The sequence below is a fragment of the Scardinius erythrophthalmus genome, assembly GCF_964197995.2.
Source record: "Scardinius erythrophthalmus genome assembly, chromosome: 23".
Lineage (NCBI taxonomy): Eukaryota > Metazoa > Chordata > Actinopteri > Cypriniformes > Leuciscidae > Scardinius > Scardinius erythrophthalmus.
Genome location: NC_138243.1, coordinates 31,696,867 through 31,720,328, shown reverse-complemented (window position 1 = coordinate 31,720,328; position 23,462 = coordinate 31,696,867). Strand labels below are relative to the sequence as shown.

At 41.7% G+C, this 23,462-nt stretch overlaps 1 protein-coding gene across 1 annotated transcript; it reads right to left on the bottom strand.

Annotated features, from left to right (window-relative positions):
• Nucleotides 1-3,406: 3,406 nt before the first annotated feature.
• On the bottom strand, nt 3,407-14,788 carry LOC308683502 (B-cell receptor CD22-like; the record flags this gene model as incomplete). Its single annotated transcript, XM_081353962.1, has 8 exons — nt 3,407-4,051; nt 4,280-4,530; nt 6,313-6,358; nt 6,502-6,592; nt 7,786-8,058; nt 13,578-13,820; nt 13,916-14,272; nt 14,743-14,788. 8 exons carry the CDS (start codon nt 14,786-14,788, stop codon nt 3,994-3,996), a joined length of 1,365 nt encoding a protein of 454 aa, XP_081210088.1. The 3' UTR covers nt 3,407-3,993.
• Nucleotides 14,789-23,462: the final 8,674 nt, after the last annotated feature.

Sequence of the window (23,462 nt, the reverse complement as noted above, 5' to 3'; positions counted from 1 at the left end):
AATCTTATGGTAGCCTACCTGTCATTTATTTGTGCACATCAAAAAAAAAAAAAAAGCACATTTCAAAGTATAGTATCAAAGTAGTATCGTGACAACACTAGTGTAGGGTGCCACACATTTTTTTTTAATTTCAAAGGGTGCCTTGACTGAAAAAAGGTTGGGAAACACTGATATAGACAGTAGAACATAGTTAAAAGTTAAACAGGCTCTTTGATGAATAGCAGCTATTGAGTAAAGTAGAGATGGTCCTATAAACAAGGTTGTAAGTTTTGTTTGTTCAAAACTGTAACATTCGTTTGTTCGTTGTGTCAAGTTGTAGTTTGTTTGAAATAACAAACCAGTTCACCAGAAGGAAAACTCGACGAGGTGCTATTAGAAGACATCCTGTCAAAGCTTTTTGGTACATATCGCTTACCGTAGATGCAACGCGCATTTGAAAACGCGAGGCGCTGGAGAGCAAAATTAGTTTGATTGCAAAATACAAATTCACCACTAGATGGGAGTAATTCTTACTTACTGCCCCTTTAATAGACTGAGGTGTTCATCAAAGCTTTCATTTTATCCACTGTTGCACATTTCCAGAGTTTGTTAGAAAAGCCCAAATATTAAAGATGCTCTAAGCGATGCTGGGTGACGTCACTTCTTGTTGACGTTAAAAGTATTGTAAAACAAAATGGAGGCTAGCTCGACCCTCCCTCCTCCTCATCCCGTAATAATAATCTCACCATAAATGTGTTTGATTAAATAAAATGTAGTAATCTCACCATAAATGTATTTAATTAAATACTACTATTTTTCAAAGTCATCTTTTTACTTTAAGACCGGGGTAAAGCCAGGGGAAACTGCAATTTACCTCAACAAGGCGACATAATGAACAACACTCGTCTCATTCGTGAAGGTGGAAAAGCAAGTTATTTGTGAGATACAATATTGTATTAAAATTTAAATGCAAAAGAAAAGGCATGAGAGTCGGCTGTTTTTGTCAATTTTTAGTTTTAATTAAAAATGTTTGCGGTTTTAATATAAGTACATGGTTAAATATTTGACCACTTGCTTGAGCAACTTAATATATAAATCTATATAGAAGTAATGCATTGAATAATACGTTGTTTAAATTGTGTTAAAACGTGAATACGTCTATTAAAGTGTGTATATGTGTATAAACAGAATCGCAATGCTGACAACATTTAATTTAATTGAATCTAAAATATGGTAGCGCACATTCTATCAGCTGCAGTTCTGGCGCCTCACGCCCGTTTCACACATAGGCCTGCTCCGCTTGCAGTGCGTATGCGGTGTGTATTTTTTTCGTACCCATGTTAAAGGGTAACTAAGCTCCTGGTCAGAGCCTGACTCCACCCACTGGCAATATTTTAAAAATGCTGAAAAATGGGCAGACCCCAGCAGAGATAGAGGGGAGGAGCCGAGGGCGGGGCTGAGCGGGGGGGCGTGCACCTGAGACCCGCAGTGACGGAGTGATTGACAGCTGCTGTCAGACTCTAAAATGGAGAGTGACTCACAGGGTCGCGAGACGACGTAAAGTACATGCATCTGATGAGTTTTATCGAGCTGATGTCAATAGCGCGCGCTCTCTATATAGGCATATTCATATTTTGCTGCTATGTGAAAAAAATCCAGCAAAATGCGCCGGCGCGTTTGTCGACCCCAGAGGATTAACTTTAGCCTAACCATAAATTGTGATTATATATATGCTCACTCACATCAAGACGCCGCTGCAGTGGTGGAGTCCTCGCAGGAGGAGCAGCGTTTGGCACTGCGTCGCTGTTCAGCGCGAGCTGTGTGGAGAAGCCCATGTCCACCTCTACTGCGTTGGAGAAGCAATCCCGTGTAAAATGCAGGTTGCACACTTGAGCTCCACTGGCGCCTAATTTCCAAGTCTGAAAGCTATGCCGTTCAACAGTGCTGTTGCAACCAGCAACACTTCACCTACGTACCCTCCTGACCACAGTACTAAATACAGATAAATCTACGCTAACTTGAAGCTATCCTAACAGATGCAATACTATGCGTGGTAGCTCGTACCAAGTAGGGCTGTCACTTTTGTAAAAAAATCCTGTTCGATTTTTGAGACATAATTGTTGATTGAATCGATTGTAAAATCGATTTTCCATGTCTAAAGACATTTCCATTTTAAATGCTAAATATGGGCAAATCCACGGACAACTCACACGCATTAGGACGAACGTAAAGAGGGCGCTTGAGACACACAAGTCAGCAATATTCCTGATGATTTATTGGCATGAAGTTTCGTGCACAATGTCAAACAGGACTGCAACATTCTCCAAACACAATAAGCAGAGTGGACTGCCATAACATCAGTGAAAAACATCACTGCCGGCTTCAACATGGCTGTGTTTACCATTAGAAATGTCAAACAAATTTCGCTTACGTAGGCGATTGTAGCCCGAATCTGTATCTGTATGCACGAGACTGACTGCATACCGGCAGAATTAACAGTTTTGTTGTAAAAAGAGACACATTGTGCAGAAGTATAATTTGCTGATATGTGTATTTGTCACTGCAGTTGCTGTGTGACGCGCATTCGCTGCGGGCGTATCGTGACGAGCTGGATGCGCTCCGAGAAAGGACCATTAAAATCGATTCCCTATTTTTGTTTTCGAAACTTGCGTTGGTTGGTCCAATCGATTGTGCAATCGATTTTCGGAAGTAAAGTGACAGCCCTAGTACCAAGGGAGGGCGTGGTGAGCTGGAACCCGCTTACGTCGCGCAGTACCGCAAACATCCAATAGGAAAATTCAACTGCAGTAGCCACCGTTCAACCTGAAGAGGGCAGCACTCAGACGTTTTTACACCATATATTGTAGAATTAAAACACTTTATACCCAAATGTCAAACAGTAACTCGAATCAATGAACAGCACTAATAAAGCCCCATTCTTACAGATCATTAACTAAAAAAAGTTGGTTTAGGGTTTAGTTACCCTTTAACAGGTTAGAGCTTTCACACTGCACGCGGTTGCAGTCCGTCGATCCGTTCCAGTTGCGGTGCGTACACAGCAGTGCAGAGATCGTTTCCACACTAGTCTATTTCTGCTGTACTGCAAACGCTGAATTAAAGTGACAGCGCATGTTTCGTGATCAAAATGAACACAGATTGACCTGAAAATGTAGTAATTTCACCATAAATGTGTTTGATAAAAAAAATGTAGTAATCTCAATCTCAAATACTACTTTTTTTCACAGTCATCTTTTTACTTTAAGACCGGGGTAAAGCAAGGAAAACTACAATTTACCTCAACAAGGCGACATAATGAACAACACTCGTCTCATTCGTGGAGGTGGAAAAACAAGTTATTTTTGACATGCAATATTTATTGTATTAAAATTTAAATGCAAAAGAAAAGGCATGAGAGTCGGCTGTTTTTGTCAATTTTAAGTTTTAATTTAAAATGTTTGCAATTTTAATATAAGTACATGGTTAAATATTTCACCACTTGCTTGAGCAACTTAATATATAAATCTATATAGAAGTAATGCATTGAATAATACGTTGTTTAAATTGTGTTTAAACGTGAATACATTTATTAAAGTGTGTATATGTGTATAAAGAGAATCGCAATGCTGACAAAACTTCTTTTTAAATAGAAGTTGCTGATAACTTCTGGATTTTAAATACTAATAGTACCCCCCGAAGCGCGCACGCACTGTCAAACAGCGCCAAACTGGATTTTTGCTGGGTCAGACCCTTCTGCTAGCGATGGAAAAATATGCACAAAACAAGCCACTGTTTTCATGAATACAAATAGAATATAAAAGACCCTCCCCTCAACAAAGAATAAAAAGACATGACCCTCCCCTATTTTCCTCCAGTGGTCCATTCCATAAACCGTCCCTTACCTGATTTAATGAACAATAAAAAACTGTGAGTGAATTAGTATGCTAAATTGACAGCCCTGCTCTCAGAATATTGTTTCATTGTTTTGGCCTTTGTCTTCATGATGGTTTCGTTCACTCATTTGACACGGCTGTAGATCACAGACGCCTCTTCCACAGTCGGCACGCTTGATCGCCTAAAGAACATCAAATAAAACAACAGTCATGTTATGGATCAGATTGCATGATGATAAAAGTCATTAAACAGTTCAGATGTTTCTGAAACATCAGTGGGACACAAAGTTATTAACCACAAAATTCCAGATTTAAAGAACTATAAATGCTCCTTTCATCAACATGAGGGCGAGTAGACGGCAGATGTTTTATTCCTGCGTGAACTGTCTCTTTAAGCTCGTTCTTCTCACCTCAGGACAGAATCAGGCTGACCAATCCTGATATTGTCGTAGTGGCTTTCGTTCTCCTCTGCTCTCTTCGTCTGTTTGTTTCTGTGATGTTGGACAGTTGCGTACTGGATCTCCTCAGTCTCTCTGCGTTCAGGAGCATTTGCGTCTCTTCTGGGTTTGCTGGAAGTAACACTGGCGTACTGAGCGTCATCACAATCGGCTGATTCAGAAACATGAACATCTCTCCCTGTTACGGTAGAGTACAGATTGTCCTGAAACAGAAGAAAATTAAAGGGCTGGTTGACTTTTCTAACTTTAGTTAGTGTGTAATGTTGCCGTTTGAGCATAAACAACATCTGCAAAGTTACGACGCTCAAAGTTCAGAGTAAAGGGAGATATTTACTTTAACAGAAATGTCTTTTTAAAGGTATAGTTCACTTTGAAATTAAATTTTGGTATGTTTTAGCTTACCTCAAGGGCATCCAAGATGTAGGTGTCTTTTTTTCCGCAGTAGTTTCAATTTTGATATTTTTAGCTCAAACCGTTCTTGTCTGTCAGTCATATAATGCAGGTCTGTGGTCACTGTCTCAAAGAGCATGCAGAGTCCAAATTAAACAATTCCCCATCGTCCAAATTAAACAATTCCCCATCGTCCAAATTAAACAATTCCCCATCGTAAGTACACATTGATGGCCTAAGACACGAAACGAGCGGTTTGTGTGAGAAAACGAACAGTATTTATATCGTTTTGACCTCTTATACACAACCTCGTCCAAGTGATCTGAGGGCGCGCGCGCATCCTGGTGTGTGACGTGTGCGCAGACTGGTGCATAGATGTATACACATTAGATGTCGCATTAAAGACATTCGTTCCAATGAACTGCCGTAGCCAAGGCGACATCTAGCACACGTCACACAGCAGGATGCGCCCTCAGATCACTTGGACGAGGTTGTGTATAAGAGGTCAAAACGATATAAATACTGTTCATTTTCTCACACAAACCGCTCGTTTCGTGTCTTAGGCCATCAATGTGTACTTACGATGGGGAATTGTTTAATTTGGACTCTGCATGCTCTTTGAGACCGTGACCACAGACCTGCATGATATGACTGTCAGACAAGAACGGTTTGACCTAAAAATATCAAAATTGAAACTACTGCGGAAAAAAAGACACCTACATCTTGGATGCCTTTGAGGTAAGCTAAAACATACCAAAATTTAATTTCAAAGTGAACTATCCCTTTAAGGACTACAACAAACGGCTGGTAGGAACTACACACAACATTCCTCCAGGGTTAGTGACATCACCAACCCTGAAATGTACATAAACCCCGCCCTTGGGACACGATTTATAGATTATCATGACAGAATATGCTAATCAATGACTAGAAGATAACTACACATAAGCTACAACAATAACATCAACTAATCATTCAGAAATGTCCTGTTGCTTCTACATGTTGTCACTTCTTCTCGAGTCTCTCCATCATTGTCTGACTCCGGTTTAAACATAAAAGGCTAAAAGTTTTTAAATTTTCAGTGCATGTGTGTGTGAGGTAAAAGGCCAGGAGCTCTTGAAGCTCCGCCCCCTGTGCCGGGAGCAGCAGCTCATTTGCATTTAAAGGGACAGACACAAAACGGTGCGCTTATGCTCACCCTCAACAGTGACAATTTTAACATGCTATAGAAATATCTGTGGGGTATTTTGAGCTAAAACTTCACACACACACACACACTCTGTGGACATCAGAGACATTTATTTTACATCTTGTGAAAAGGGCATTATACCACCCCTTTTAATATTTATTATTCACATTTAAGGGCTGTTCACACAGAACACGGTTTTCCATTTCAGTGCTCTACTTTCCATTGTTTGTCTATGTAAACTCGAGCTAGACGGACGTGTTTGACCGTTATAAACACGGCACTCAGATTAAAAGGCGGTAAACTTTCTTTGTTTTTTTTGTCTCTCGTTCCACTGACTGTCTCTCACGTTCTGTGTGAATGGCCCCGTCTAACTAGACTATTCACATGTTGTGTCCGGAAGATTTACCTGTTTTTCGGTGAGGTCTTCAGCTTTAGCAACTCTTCGTTTTCTCCTGATTTAACAGACATTAAACTTGTAAGCTGCATTTTAAAGATTAATTACTAATCACATCACATGAGGCATTTACACCTGCACTAGTCTGAAAGTTAATTGCATTCGCTCACTGTAATTGAGAATGATTTTAATCAAACTCACATTATAAGCAGAATGATGATGATGACGATGAAGAGTCCTAAACACGCCACAGTGATCCCCAACCCGACGAGCCAGCCTTGACCACGATGAGCTGAAAGATGAAGAATTAGAGTTCAGATTAACTCTCAAACCTGCAGAACTGTCTTGAACTCTTAATAAAATAAAACCTTCATCTGTGACAGTTACAGCGTCTGATCTCTGAGATGATGATTGTGAGCCTGACAGCAGAAGCGTCCACTCTGTATTAGGGCTGGGAATCTCTAGGCATCTCACGATTCGATCGCGATTCTGAGGACTGCGGTGATAAATGATAAAAGATCATGACTGTGATTTTTTTTTTTCTATACAGATTTTCTTTTTTCTCACTGTGTGACTCCTTGGTACTTTTAAAACAAAGTATTTGTAATGATTCGTAATGAATTTACTTCCAATATATTTTATTAATTAAACAAATGGAAGTGATTTGGAAATAAATGTTGCGATAGAGTTTGTAATTGGCTTTGCCTTTTCCGAGTTGGGTGAAAGCTTCTAAGGTTGTCCTGGTTTTAACATCAGCGCTGTTTGATCTGACATGTGTGGGTTATAATAGAATTTGAATGCTTCAAATTAGATCTCGCTGCGATATTATTCATTCTGCTGTGAATTCGAACACTTTCTCACTGGATCTCCCAGCGATGTGTAATAACAGTGTTGCGTGATTGCGAGTAAACCTGTTCTTTGCTCGCGCTGCGCTAAACGGTTCGCGCGCCACAGCTCAAACGAAGAGCGCAGTTTAGTTTCTCTTTCGTTTCGTTTGTCGTTTGATGTTTCTCGTATGTAACAGAAGTTGCAGCTCTTATCAACTGGACAACGTGGTGGTCACACCAGTGCGACTTCTTGTCGCCATTTGGTCGCAGTCTGGATCTCTTCTTGCATAAAGTGTGGCTCTTGTCCAGGTTCTTTTCCCCTTCAACTTCATAAAGCCAAAGTTACGCTATTTTAACGCAGAGGGTGCCGGTCGGATTTCTCGCTCCACCATCACATGTCTCTGTTATGCGCACACCACATACTGTCCAGGCACCTTTGCGTTCTGTCAATATTACGTTATCAATTAACATTTAGAAAATCGATTTTTGACAATTGTGATTCGATTCCGCATCGCGATGCATCTAAGAATCGAGAAGAATCTAAGAATTATCAGATATATATATTTTTAAAATCTTATTACACATTTTTAAAATTACTAATATGGACTGAATTTATCAAAACAGAAAATTTGCATCTTATGTTTTATCATGAACTCACACATGACGTTTGTGACGTTTGTGACGTTTAAAGTCACAGCATCAGAGTATTTCTCTCCATGTTCATTGCTGGCCTTGCACTTGTATTCTCCACTGTCATTAGAGCTGATGTTTGAGATGCTGTAGATTCTTCCAGATCCTACAAGCGTTCCTCCTTTAATCCAGCTGATTTCTGCAGGAGGGTTTGAGTCACTGCTGCACTTCAGAGTCACTGAATCTCCCTCCACTATTACACCAGATGGACTGATGGAGATCTCAGCATTCCCTGGAGGATCTACAGGAGAAATATTTACTGTCACTCACCCCACCAAACACTTCTATTTCTGTTCTTACATACAGAAGATACGGGCAGAATTTAGCATAAACAACAGGATTCCATGGATCCTTGTGTCAACAGGTCATGTCACTTATTAGGAAATATCCAAAACTAAAAAAACAGTACTTTTGTGTGTGTGTGGTAGTCAGTAACTACAGGGGAGGATTAAGCCACCTCACCCACTGGAGAAATTCGATATCAGGGGGTGCTTCCCCACCAAATTTGTTTCAGCGGGACTCGCCACAGGGGGAGCTGAGACATGTTCACCAGTTCCGGGAACCACGGCTGATTGGGCCACTTGGGCGCTACCAGAATCAACGCACATCTCTCTTCCCTGATCTTTTGCAGCACTAGCGGCATTATTTTGACCGGGTGAGATGCATACTTCCGCCCCTTGGCCCAGCAGCTCGACAGCGCGTCCCCTCCCCGAGGAGCCGTTGACAGTGAGAAGTACAGCGGGCAGTGGGCGTTCTTCTCTGAAGCAAAGAAGTCGATCTCCGCCTCGCCAAAGAGATTCCAGATCATATTTATAGTTTGAGGGTGTAGTCTCCACTCTCCGTGCACAATGCCATCCCTGGATAGCATATCCGTGCCGCAATTCAAACTGCCCGGTATATGTACTGTTCGGATCGAAAGAAGTACCCGATCCTTCCACAAGAGCACCTTCCTCGCTAAGCCCTGCAGGGATCGCACTCGGTTTTGCAACCAGTGCTGCAGTGGTCTCATGTGCAGTGGTCTCATGTGCAGCAAGCCCAGTCTGCAGACGGAGGCTGCGGCTGCCATCAGACCCAGTAGCATCTGAAATGTTTTCAAGGGGATGGCTCTGCCTTGAATGATGAGGGCTAGTGTATTATGAATGGACTGGATCTGGACTGGATCATCGTGCGCGAGTCCAGAACCATACCCAGGAATGTAATCGACTGACACGGCTGAAGCGTGCTCTTCCGTATGTTCACAGACAGTCCTCGAGATCGCTTCTCGTTTGAGCGATGACTAGCCAGTTGTCGAGATAGTTCAGAACGCACATTCCACTGAGCTTCACGGGTGTGAGCGCTGCATTCATGCACATTGTAAACACGCGGGGGGCCAGAGCCAGCCCGAACGGCAACACTTTGAATTGGTATGCGACACCTTCGAATGCAAAACGCTATCTGATGCGGGGCTATCTGAAAGTGAAAATACGCATCCTTCAGATCCACTGCAATGAGTAGTCCTCAGGCTGAATATGCGCGAGGATTTGCTTCACCATAATCATCTTGAACGTGTGTTTCGCAAGCGCTTTGTTTAGTAATCTCAGATCCAAGATGGGGCGTACACCTCCGTCCTTTTTCGGGACTAGAAAATAACGGCTGTAAAACCCACAATTTCTGTGTTCCCTGGGCACTATCTCTACTTCTGCCCGTAGCAGCGGAGCGCTCTGTTCAGATACCTCTGACATAATCACGCGCCGGGGCGGGATGGTCTGCGAGCGAACTGAAGCGTATAGCCGCGTTTTACAGTGTTGATTACCCAATCTGACGCCGCTGGGAGCGCCGACCACACGCTCAGGTGACTCGACAGAGGGGGCATTACTGCATGCTGGCGGAGAAGCATTGACAGTTATATGAATGGCCAGTGACTCGTCCACGGCTCTTTGCACGGGAACACACATAGTCACATCCTCGGGTTAGAGGAGGAGAGGTTTCGCTTATGTCACAGGTAATAGTTATGGGAGGAAAAGAGATCTTTTGCTGAGACATGTAATGCTTTTTGTTTATTGAACCAGAACACAGCGGTTTGTAACGCAAAGAAGAGGGTCAGATTACCAGCTCTCTCTATATATATATTTAAAATTACTGAAATTACCAACAAACGGACTCTGTCCTTCTTGAACTGTCTACAAACAACAGATGGCATCTATCAGCTCAAGTAACTCATTGATGGCTGTCTATAGACACCTCTTTTATGAGTTTACACGGGAAGCCACGAGCGCAAGGCGCCACGATGTCTGAGATTACGCAGATCCCCTAGGGATATTCTCAGACACTGATTTATACGTCAGAAAACAACAAGACTTTGTCCGGCCAGATGTGCTGGCTAATGATCTCATCAAACCAAACACACACACACACACATAGGCAAGAGAGCAAAAGTTCAGCGGCAGCATGAACTCTCAGTCCTGGTCACACACACGCACACACACACAGAAACACACATGGATCCTACCACGCGTGATCAAAATCATTTGGTACAATGTTTAAAATGTATTTTCTTGATGTGTGCATGATCCCTTGTCCCAAATATTATGCCTATATAACTTTATTGGTTTGTAATCAATGTGATGTGACTATAATCGTGTATCTGTGTGTAATTATGTCATGGCAGTGCCATTCATGGTATCGTCTTGTTCCAGATATCCCAACGGTCTCGAATGTTTAACGCAACATATCAGAGGATGCATTGTTTTATTAATACCAGTGATATTAATGTTACGAACGAATCTATCGTTCCAATTTCTAAGAGGAAGGGGGGTATAGATCTCGAAACGTCAGGAGGTGTGCCCGATCCGTTGTTAAAGACGGTTGGCCCACGTCCGTGAGAGGGCGTGAGTTTTGGCCCCTTCAAAATATCATGCTTCCCTTCTCTCTCTCTCTTCTCGCTCTTATCTTCCTTCTTCGCTCACCTCTTCTCTCATCGATCCCGCTGACCTCCTATCCTCCCCGGCAGCGCTCATGTTCGAGTCGTAGCTGCCGTTCTTTGCAACTAAGCTCATCCGTGCCTTTCCCCTCAAAAAGGGAAATGATCTAACTTTCTCGGTAACTTAAATTCAAGTAAGCCTTTACATCGTCTTGCGAAACGACCCAGAAGACGAACTGAACCTTCTCGGTAATGTTACATGCAGTGAGCCTTTAAACTTCGCGGCACCTGAAGACACAGCAGAAACAGGATCGACATCGTCACGCTGCCCTGCCTCAGCCTCACGCCGAACAGAGAACAAACGTGCAAGTAAAACATTATTCTGATAAAACTGCTTTCCAGGTTGTCTCGTGAACTTAGGTTCTATTTGTATGTAATAATTATTAGCTTCCCCATTCTCTGCCTTTCTTTCTATCTTTCTTTCATTTCATGTTACTTCTGATCACGTATTTTTATTGTTTGGTTATCTGTTTGTTTGTTTATTGTGTGCATTTTTACGTACGTTTATGTTCGTAGATCATATAATCATAGTTTTGCATTTATTAAAATTCATAAATACTTTTCACTGCCTCTGTGTTTGAAACATCCACCTTTTAAGTCAATGAATCTAAAAAGATCTTAAGCTACAAGCTCGATATTAGACTACATTCAGTAGTTTTAATTAATAAACTCAGAAGGGTTTGATGTCCGTGGCCAGGAGATCAAACTTTCTTAGAGTTTGTAAAGAGATAACCCTTCTTAACTGTGATAATCTCACCTTTATTCGCTGGACGAATAACGATTAGATCAGTTACAGAACCAGTTAATCTCTATAATTGATAAAATAAATGTACATGCGACTTATGAATTATGAACATGAGTCATAATTATTAATATTTCCAAAATTCCATATATTCTTGAGCTAATTCAAATTTACCCAGAGTCGCAAACGCTACAGGTTTCATAATATTTACACAAACATTCTCAGCTTTCTCTGTTGGTTGCCGAGGGAACTCTGAGCGGGAACAAGCTGTTTTCACCGCAGGTCCTCTGTTGTGCACGGACCATGCTCTTTTCCTCCTGGCACGAACATCAGGAACGCTGCTCCTTGTCTGCCGGTCACCCTTGGCTGCTGGAAGCTGGTTTCGCGACGAAGCGGCAGTTCAGGCTCGCGGCGCTCTCTCGCGCTCTGGGACGCGCGCCTAGTGTATCCAGCTGAACGCTGAGCTGAGGACGATCTAGACCTCGCTCTAGGGGGGGCTTGAGACCATTTTGGTTGAAGATGCAGCATCATCTTAGACTGTTTCAAGGTCTCTGCGTACTTCTCCGAAAAAGCCTCAACCGCGACGCCTAAAAGACCCAGCGGGCTTACCGGGGGCGTCCAGGAGCTGCTGCTTCTCTGCATCGTGCTTCTCGGTCAGCGTCAGCCACCGATTCCCTGGGCGACCTTTTTAGAGGCGGCCAGAGCCAGATCCGCCGCCGTGCACAGCTTCCTGAGGGACTCAGGTTCCGGGCCTTTCTCGTCCAGGGACCCTAAGAGTCGAGTTTGGAAGATCTGCAGGATTGCCATCGTGTGGAGGGCAGATGCTGCATGTCCAGCCGAAATATATGCCTTCGCAGCGATGTGGGCAGTGGCTCGACATGGCTTTGAAGGTAATGAGACGGTTTTCCATCCAGGAGAAGGACACAGGTGGGCCGCGAAAGCGTCCTCGATGGGAGGCGGTCGAGTGTAACCCAATTTCTCTGCCCCGTCCACTGTCGTCAGCAGCTGGGTACCCTGTGCATGGGCTCGGGCTGAGTGAGGGGAGCGCCATGACCGGGTGAGCTCCTCGTGGAGATGAGGGAAAAACGTCCTCACGGGGTGTCGTCCTCACCATATCCGAAAGAGACAATTTCCCGCGCTTCCTTCGGAGGGCTGTAACTAGCCTCAGCGTAGGTGAGAGGTTCTGACACGTGAGGGCAGTGTGGGCGTGAGGGGATAATTCCACGTTGTCCACTCTGTTAGCGTGAATCCACGGCGAAACCAGGCTCCAGGTGAAGAAGAAAGATTCTGAGTTTTTTTGGCTATTTGCAAGCAAAAGAGTTGTTCAAATCAGGCTTCAGCATTTCGAGGAAAATGGATTTCCCCATACTTAATGTCGAGGGAGCGACTCGATAAGGGAACTAAAAATTACAGGGAACTCATATAAACAGGATCAGAACCCCCCCCCAAAAAAACTGAACATAACCCCGAACAGTAATCTATTACATTACACACATTACATTGTTTATCACATTAATTTGAATAAGATATGCTTGGTATAAAGTTACTACCCAGCTCTGATTGTATTATGCAACACAGTTCTTTTTTCAAACATTTGTTGCATAATACTGATTACCACACACAATTAATAGTGTTGTATTTTAGTTTTGTTTTCTTTTTAAAAAGAGAAGAAAGAAATGGTGAGGAACTTACAATAGAAGTGAATGGGGGCTAATTTTGGAGGATTTAAAGGCATAAATGTGAATCTTATTATTTAAAGCATTTACAATCAGTATTTTGTTAAAATGTGTGAATTATTTGAGCTTTAAAGGTGTTTAAACCATTACTTGAACGGCTGTTTTAGTGTGTTGTGTTTATGGCGTGGCGTTGCCATGACAAGGGAGTTGTAAACCTGAATATAACATAAAATGTTACAATCAAACATTGTTCATGTTTTGTGACTGTACTATTGAAACAGTGAGCATTTAAATGTTTTAAAGATTAGCCCCAATTACTCTCATTTCTAAAGAAAAGGAGGGACGAGTGAACTCTACTGGCTTTGGAAAGAAAACACACTCACACATGACACTGATCTGAACAGCAGGAGAGATGAGAGTGTGTCCGTCTACAGCACAGCTGTATCTGCCTGAGTCCGCTCTTCTCACTGGGTTGAGGAGGAGTGTGTTACTGAGGTCAGTTAATATCATCTGTGTGTTTCTGTACCAGATGAATGTGTGTCTGCCAGTCGGAGCGCAGATGCTTTTACATCTCAGACTGACTGGATCTCCCTCTGTCACTCTCTCAGGAGACTCCACCTGAAGATCTGAACACACACACACACTATATCTAGTGCTGCTGTCATACACTGATTATTATTCAACATAATGCAGAAGAAGAGATGAACCTCATCAGAGTCACCTGTGACAGTAAGATTCACTCCTGGATCACCAATCCATTTTCCATCAGGGTTATTAGTGGTGAATCTGAAATAGTACATGTGTGAATCCTTCAGTGTCACATGACTCAGTCTGACGGTGCAGTTCTTCTGTTTATCTCCCAGATACTGAAGCCTCTGACTGTATTCAGGGTCCTCAGACAGATCTGGAAACTCTTCATTATGTTTTACCGGTGTTTTGGTCCAGAACAGTTTCTCGATCTGAAGTCCTCCAGGGTATTTATAAGTGCAGCTCATAATCACTGATGAGTCCTTTAGTGCACAGATGTCTGGAGGACTGTAACTCACACCCCAATAATCAACACTCCAGCTACAAACTCCTGAAACACAACATTCACAAGGAAACAATGATAGGAAACAAACACCTATAGACGGACACACACATGCCCATCTGAGAGTTAAAGAGGGCCATAAACGTTTATTAAAACTTGTTTTTCTTTACAAAACTGTTGTTTATAAATGAAGAATTACACTTATGATGTGATATGTGTGTAAAACAGCCCTCAGACAGAAGCTGATGAAACGCAGGAAGCAGAACATTGAACTCTGACCATGAAAACCGTTCTCTAAATGTTAGCAGCTTCAGAGTTAGCGTTAGATCAGCAAAATCCTGAATAATACAGTTTACTCTGGAAGCAACAAATAAATCACAGAAATGTCCCTATATTATAGTAGATATTTTACCAGTGCTATATTTTAACTGCAGGGCTAACTGATCCATGCTAACTAGCCAAAACCTTGTTCTCTTAGTCAGTGATGAACTGATGTGTGATTTACAGGAGAGACTGACCTGGGATCAGGAGCAGAGACACCAGAGCAAGAGTTATCAGGGACATCACCACAGGAACTAAATCATTACACAACAGAACAATATGTCATCTTTCATTTCATAAAAACTATAATAACAGCCGTTTATTGCGTTATAAACACTGCAAAAATTATAAAAATACTTTACAATCTTCACTGTTAGTAGATTTCCACGGTTAAAACTCATTTAAAGACAGCGTTAGGAACACACGAGCTCTGGTTGTTCAGAGGCTTTTAAGAGAGAAAATGTTTACTAAGTTCCTAATGTAACTTCATTAGTTAGACAATATTAATGATGAACAAGTGCATCTCTCACCGGTGTGTAGTTTCAGCCGCTGCAAACAGACTCGAGGAGAGTAAACTGCAAATGCACACTGATAACTATTCTATAGTTTTTTCCTTCCTCTTTTTAAAGTATAAGAACTGCCCCATGCCGAGACAGTGACAACCCTCATGACACCACTTGCAGACAGAAAAAGTAGTTGGATGGAGGAATGGATGGATAGATGTGTGGATGGATGGATAGATGTGTGGATGGATGGATAGATGTGTGGATGGATGGGTGGATTGATGGATAGATGTGTGGATTGATGTATTTGTGGATGTGCGGATGGAAGAATAAACAAATGAATAAATAAAAGAAAGAAATAATGAAAGAAAATGATGGATGGTGTAACACTGAGGATGGCCAGACTTTCCCTCCACTGGCCTGAAGAGGGAGCTGTTACTCAGATCATACATCTGACACTGTGTTTGTGATTATCCATGTGCACTAGGGACATGTAACTCTATAAACACACACACACACACACACACACACACACACACACACACACACACACACACACACACACACACACACACACACACACACACACACACTCTCTCTCTCTCTCTCTCTCTCTCTCTCACACACACACACACACACACACACACACACACACACACACACACACACACACACTCTCTCTCTCTCACACACACACACACACACACACACACACACACACACACTCTCTCTCTCTCTCTCTCTCTCTCACACACACACACACACACACACACACACACACACACACACACACACACACTCTCTCTCTCTCTCTCTCACACACACACACACACACACACACACACACACACACACACACACACACACACACACACTCTCTATCTCTCTCTCACACACACACACACAAAATGTTTTCTTCAAAACATCTTCTGTTGAAGTTCTGAAAGTGTTCAATAAATCGATAATTAAATCGCTATGTTCTTATCAGGTTCTGCTCCTCACAGAAGGACAATATCAAACCCAGTGCAGCGAGGACAGCAAAGCTCATTCATAATTAATAATTTTGTTTTAACATCAGTGTTATTTTAGAATCATTGAGATACTATTTTTATACACATCATGGCCATATTCCAGGATGACAATATCAAGATTCATCTCTTAATGGAAATAAATGTTGTGATGTGTTTGGTCAGGATCTTGTATTGACAAGAGTCCAGCACTCTGTAAAGTCTCCTCCAGCACAACCTAAAGACTCTTAAACTCTGGACTCAGAGGAGCCGATCCACGTGTGGAAATGATTCTTCATGCTCTTCAAAACCATTCTTTCACAATCTGAGCCTGATGAATCTTGAAACTGTAATCCTGGAATATGGCCATGATGTGTCTTCCTACAAAGGAAAAGCTACACACTCCATCAATTAGGGTTAGAAAAACTGTTGCCAAAACATGTGACATCCTAGAAACATAATAATCACTGCGATAATGATCCAATCATAGACTCGTAATATATTTGCCTACTTAAATCCAAACAGCAACTTTTTTTCTTTTTTTTTTTTTGCCAGGCAGTGTATATTATACATTAGCCGTTATCTGCTTATAATTTATAAATTATATTTATTTATTTTAGGATGACTACCAGAGAATAACGCTTGTATAGAATAATTTTTATCATTTAATGTTTTATTTGAATAGGAATAAAGAGAAATATCTGTCACGTGGACCCTTTAATACACAGATAAAATGTATAAATTATTACAGAAACAATTCTAAACTCATTTATTAATTACACATTGACTGTTTATTCATGTCACATGAATATAATCCATTACCTTCTGCAAAATGGAAACTCTTAAAATGCGTTTCATTTTTCATTGGTAGTTGTGAGGTGGATGTGTCCAGCGATGGGGCAAAAGTTAAAGTTTAGCTTGTGTAAGCTCGCGCTCGATCGGCCCAGAACCGGCGTCCGACCAGCGCGGAAGGTCTTTATATGTTACTGTCCTTTTCTCGAGGCAAAGTATTTTTTGATTAAATGCAATACATTTGAATGTGTATTCTCTCGTTGTAGTGGCAAAAACAATGTTGGGTTTTTCCTGTAACCCCCTGTTATTGTTTCTAACCACCTGGAGAATGCGAGAACAGGGTCAGACTCACAGCCCAAATCCAAGAAAATCCAAGAGTGTTGTTGTTGAATGTTTGTCGATATTTATTGCAAATAAAAATAAAGTACAAAACAAAAATGAAAACTTCCTTTGTATCGCTTGGAGTTCAGCTTTCTCCTACAGGCCAAGCTCCAGTAACATAGATCCAGGCTGAGGTCAAAGACTGTGGCTGCGTTCGAAACCGCATACTTCCCTACTATTTAGTATGGGAAAAAGAGTAGGCGAGCGAAAAAGTATGTACGAATCCAAAAGAGTAGGCGAGAATTACCTGGGTGACGTACTAATTATCGCGAGATTCGGACTTAAGTGCGTTCGAATATGCCTACTTTCCTACTATATAGTAGGCGAAAACAGTACGTGAAGGAAGCAGTACGTTCGAAACATCAGTATTCATAAAAGAGTAGGCGAGAAGTTCCCGGATGGCTTACTGCTTCCGCCCAGATTTTTGAGTGCTCAACCGATGGATACTCTTCTATCCCAGGAGGCCACGCGAGAGGATACGTCACAAAAAAAAAGAAGAAGGATAGGTCATACTCGAACGTGACGGAAAGGATGACGGACGAGACTCAAATGTGAGTATTACAAATCAAATGATCGCATGTGTTGAACTACTGTACAGTAAACTGTTGAATTGTTTAAGGTGTAAAGACGCTGTATAGGCTATTTGTGATTTTGCTGTAAATCACATTTTATTATGTATAGCTAACAGAGAAGCTCCAGTAAGGACACATACGTCTCCAAAGTGGATTTGCATACATTTTAAACCGTATACATCTTAAATACAATTACTAAATGTCTATTTAATATCTGGCAAGAAACTCTTCTATAAGAATTGCAGATTACTATATGAAATAGGCATCTGAGTGATGTATGTGTGCTATTATGTAGAACAAATCTATAAAGTAACTAAACATAAGTTATCTATTTTATTTGTCCATTAGTTGATAAATTGAGGAACATTTATATTGGATAAAAACTAAAAGTTAAAACAACCTCAACATGTAAATGTAGTGTTGAGCTCATAAATCACAGAGGTAACGTGAGTCTGGTCTGGATGTTAGAGTGGCTCATGAAGCTGAATGCTGCCATCAAAGACTTTGTGACATTACAGAAATGGATAACAACAACTATTTAAATATTAAGTTGTAGTTTATTTTAATTATTGTAATTTCAAACAGAGCTATTACAGCACTTTTCTGATTCTTGAGTTCTGTGCATTTGCTGCACAGCTTTTGTGGTGGAGCAGGACCTGCAAAGAAAGATGATGGCGGCATTTGTGGAAAAAAGCATTTTTGTCTTCTAAATAATACTGAAATCAAATGACATTGTGCTGTTAAAATTACTGCTTTTGTGTTATGTTTGTGCATTTTGTAGGATCTGAAATGTCAGCAGACTGGTGTGAGCACTGAGGACGAAGAGCACAGAGCTGAATCCTGGAGATGGTGCCATGGATGAGACCCTCCATCACTCCACCTGCCCTTATGAGAACCTCCACCTGCCCTCATGAGACCCACCATCACTCCACCTGCCTTTATTGCCTCAGATTGTGAAGCACAACACATCACGCAACAACCTCAGGCACGAGGGAACGGCTCACTTCTGGCGGTCAGCTGATTCATCAGAATAAAGCCGCAGAATGGGCACCGCTGTGTTGAGATGGCAGAAGGATGTGGGGTTCAGCGTCTGTAGCCTACATACATGATTGTAATAAAGCTTTGTTTCATGTGTTGACTTGTATATGCATTTGTTTATTGTGTGATGGTGACTTTGATTCATTCTTTTACTAATTTATTAATATTTCTCATTGTTGTCAGTAAATAAAATACAATTAATTAATGCTTTATTTATTGTTTGAAGGAAAATGTAGATGTTCACTATATACACATCTAGAGTGTATTCATGCATAGCTATGTCATATGATATACATTACATTTTGTTTGTTTTATTGAATTATATAATTTACAGTAAAAAGTAATATAATTAATTGATCAGCATTTATCGTTGTTATTATTGTATGTTTTGGGCTGGGAGCAATGCAATTCATTCTGGGGTAATATTAATTTTTAATAATGATACTTATATTTTTCGAGTATAAAATCAACAGTTTTCTCCAAAGGTGAATCTCCCTTTGTGCAGACATTACAAACGCTGAGGAAAACCGTTCTAGGTAGGGCTGTCGAGTAAATGTGAGGTAAATGTATGTATGTATATGTATGTATGTATTTATACAACCTATAAGGTTGAATATCAATATATATTTTCTTAAATAATTATATAATACATTTTAAAAAAATGCATTTTCTGTTATTTATAGGCCTGAGGGATGAAACGATAGTTAAATTTAACAAGAAAAAGAGGAAAACAAAGCAGTAAGCCACTTTTGCTTATGGATGAAAATGTTTGGATATAAAATAAAGAAATTAACAACATATTCAAGAGATGACAATTTTGGGATTTCGTAATAAAAATAAATATCGTTAAGGATAAAACGGTGGGTCACATTAGTATGGTTAAATATAAGAACTTAAATCAACCCTAAATGTACTCACAAAATAAATGGGCAGCAGTTTCTTCAAAAAGACCACAAAATGAGAAAGTTTAATCAATATCATGATATTTACAGATAGATGAATTAAACGTGTCGTTCAAATCTTTTAAGTTGTTGCGCGTGTGATAACGCGTCGTAGGTCACATGATATCGTCAACATGGCAGATGTCCGGTTCTCATTCATACTCAACGAGATCTGGCTATAAAGTACCTACTCTTTTAGCGCTCGTTAAGTAAGTACTCATTGAAATTAAGTACCTACTCATTGAGTATGCGGTTTCGAACGCAGCCCGTATCTGCTGGCACGCCTTCTCCTTCTGTCCCCTTCTGCGCTACATGCTCCAACTTATAGGACAGCGCCCTCTCTGGCTGTAGAAGGTGTACCACTCAAATGCAATAGAAAAGACAATTATAAGTAAATTATGAAACCAAAAATAAACTCAAATGCGGCTCCTACACACCGGCCCCTAATTGTTCTCTATAGAATCAATTATTTAAAATAAATACAAAAAAGGAGCCAAAAATCAAATAATCTCTTAATGCTTTTAGAAAAAATATGTATATATGTATACATTACATCTCTTATTGGTGATCTTTAAGGGGCACTGGACACACTTCATTTTCCAGAATTCGGCACAGCTTGGTAATGGGCCTATCAAGGATTGAAGTCTGTGTCTGGAGCTTCACAGATCGGACCAGCCCCTTGCGATCAGGCTTGGTCTCTAGAACTCTTCCTAATGGCCATGACCCTCTAGGAGCAGTGGGGTCAACCACCAGAACAAGATCTCCAACATTCAGGTTCTTCTTCACTACAGTCCATTTTTGCCTTTCCTGGAGTAGAAGAAGGTATTCTTTGGTCCATCTATGCCAGAAGAGATCTGCCATGTACTGGACCTGTTTCCAGCGGCGTCTAGCATAAAGGTCTGATTTCAGGAAGATTCCAGGAGGCATAATGGGCTTAGTTTTCAGCAGGAGGAGGTGGTTTGGGGTCAGCGGTTCTAGGTCGTATGGGTCTGAGGACACTGTGGAGAGAGGACGGTTGTTTAGAATAGCCTCTACCTCACAGAATAGAGTTTGAAGACCCTCATCATCGATGGACTGTTGATGGAGTGTGGAGTACAGCGCGTAACGAACAGATCTTATAAGCCTTTCCCAGACTCCGCCATGGTGCGATGCAGCTGGTGGGTTGAAACTCCACTCGATTCCATCAGGAAGCAGGGCATCCTGAATCTTCAACTTGTCCAGTGTCATCAGAGCTTTCTTGAGTTCCACCTGAGCACCCACCAAGTTCGTTCCGTTGTCAGATCTGATGTGCTTAACCTGCCCCCTTCTGCAAACAAATCTCCTCAAAGCGTGAATGCATGAGTCAGTGTCTAATGAGAAAGCTACTTCCAAATGAACAGCTCTGCTGGACATACATGTAAACAAAACTCCATACCTTTTGATGGTGCTTCTTCCTCGCCTCACTTCAATCGGGCCAAAGTAGTCCAATCCGACATTGGTAAAGGGAGGGAGGTCAGGTAGGATTCTTTCTAGTGGCAAATCTGCCATTTTTTGCTCACCTACTTTGCCCTTCACACGTCGACACATGACACATCTTGAGAGCACCTTTCTTGCTAAGGAGTTGGCCTTAATAATCCAATATTTCTTACGGAGCTCTGAGAGCATGTGGTTCCTGCCACTGTGACCACAACGTTCATGAATGTGTCTTAAAAGAAGAATTGAAATGTGTGAATCTTTGGGCAAGATACAGGGGTGTTTAGTTTCATCAGGCATGGCAGATTTATGCATCCGGCCACCTACTCTTAAGATGCCTTCATCTAGCACAGGATCAAGCCTACAGATCCTGCTGCTCCTTTTCACTTTAGGTGGGGTCATTTGCAGTGTTGTAATTTCAGCTGGGAATGCTTGCCTCTGAACATAAGAGATAACTGACCTTTCTGCCTGTAAGAGATCTTCCACTGTGAGGAGCTGTCCACCGGGTTTGGTCTTGAAACCCTCAAGGTTTGGGCTCACCTTTTGGCTGTGGGAGCGGGTTGTGACTTGATTCGATGGGAAGTCCTTTTGTTTTTTGATTCTCAGTATCAAGGCCTTTTTCAGTTTGATGTACCATGCCACTGCTTTAAGTAGCCTAATCCAATTTGAAAAGTATGAAATAAGCTGGTCTGTGGGTGTTTCAGTGTTTACCACTGTTGTAAACACAGTAGTGTTTCTCCTGACCTCTGGATCATCTTGTAACACTGAGCCCAATGCCTCCACCTCTAACCAACTTTCCTCAGGTTTCCATAGGAACTCTGGGCCATGCATCCACCTCCTTTGTTCCATGAATTTACCTGCACTCAATCCTCTCGAGGAATCATCAGCTGGATTGTCTTTACTTCTTGCGTATCTCCATTGAGACAGCTCCGAGTTATCCCGAATCAGCGAGACCCTGTTGGCTACATACGTTTTAAATCTTGCAGTGTCACTTCTAATGTACTTAAGTACAGTTTGGCTGTCAGTCCAGAAAACGGAGGGCTTTAAGGGTAGATGTAGTTCTCTCCTTAGCATTTTGTCCACCTTTACCAACAATGCTGCAGCGGCCAGCTCCAGACGTGGTACTGTGATGTTCTTTAAAGGAAGGACTCTGGACTTTCCCATGAGAAAAGTGACATGTACAATGTCCTGTTCATTAGCTTGTCTTATGTAGCTCACTGAGCCATAGCCATTCTCACTGGCGTCAGCAAAGTGGTGTAGTTCTGCACACTTTGTTGTTCCATAGCCTTTTGGTTTCAAACAACGTGCAACACTGAAGCCTTTTATTTTTTCTAAACTGTTTGTCCATCCTTCCCACCTGTCTACTACAGCTTGGGGCAAAGGCTCGTCCCATCCAAAGCCTCTCTGGCAGAGCTCCTGTAGCAACTGCTTGGCTGGGAGAATGAGAGGAGCAAGAAACCCGAGGGGATCAAAAATGGAACTTACAACAGAAAGTATGCCTCTGCGGGTATGTGGCTTCTGGCTTAAATTGATGTTAAACTGGAAATGGTCAGAGTCCACAAACCACTGCAATCCCAGGGCTCTTTCCATTGGTAGGTTGTCTTTGTCAAGATCCAGTGTTTTGATTTCTTTTGCCCATTTTTCTTTTGGAATGGATGCTAGAACTGCCCGATTATTGCTGACCCATTGAGTAAGCTGGAATCCACCTTTGTAGCATAGTGCAGTGAGATCTTTTACTAGCTGGATGGCTTCAGACTCTTCAACCACGGACTTAACACAATCATCCACATAAAAGTTGTGCCGGATTGTTTCAGCTACCTGAAGGGGAAAACAGCTTTCATTGTCATCAGCAGTTTTTCGTAATGCAAAACTTGCGCAACTTGGGGAGGACACTGCACCAAAGATGTGCACAAGCATACGGTATTCCTTTGGGGTTTGACGGGTGTCACCCTGTGGCCACCACAGAAAGCGCAAGTAGTCCACACCTGATTTCTCTACTCCCACCTGATGGAACATTGACTTAACATCAGCCATAATTCCAATGGGTTCTTTGCGGAATCTCCAAATGACTCCGACAAGCGAATTGGTCAGATCAGGACCCTGTAGTAGCTCTGTGTTGAGGGATACACCTTTAAAAGTAGCTGCACAATCAAACACCACTCTAAGTTTCTTCTTTTTGGGGTGATACACTCCATGGTGTGGTATGTACCATACCTTGCCAGGTGCCTGTG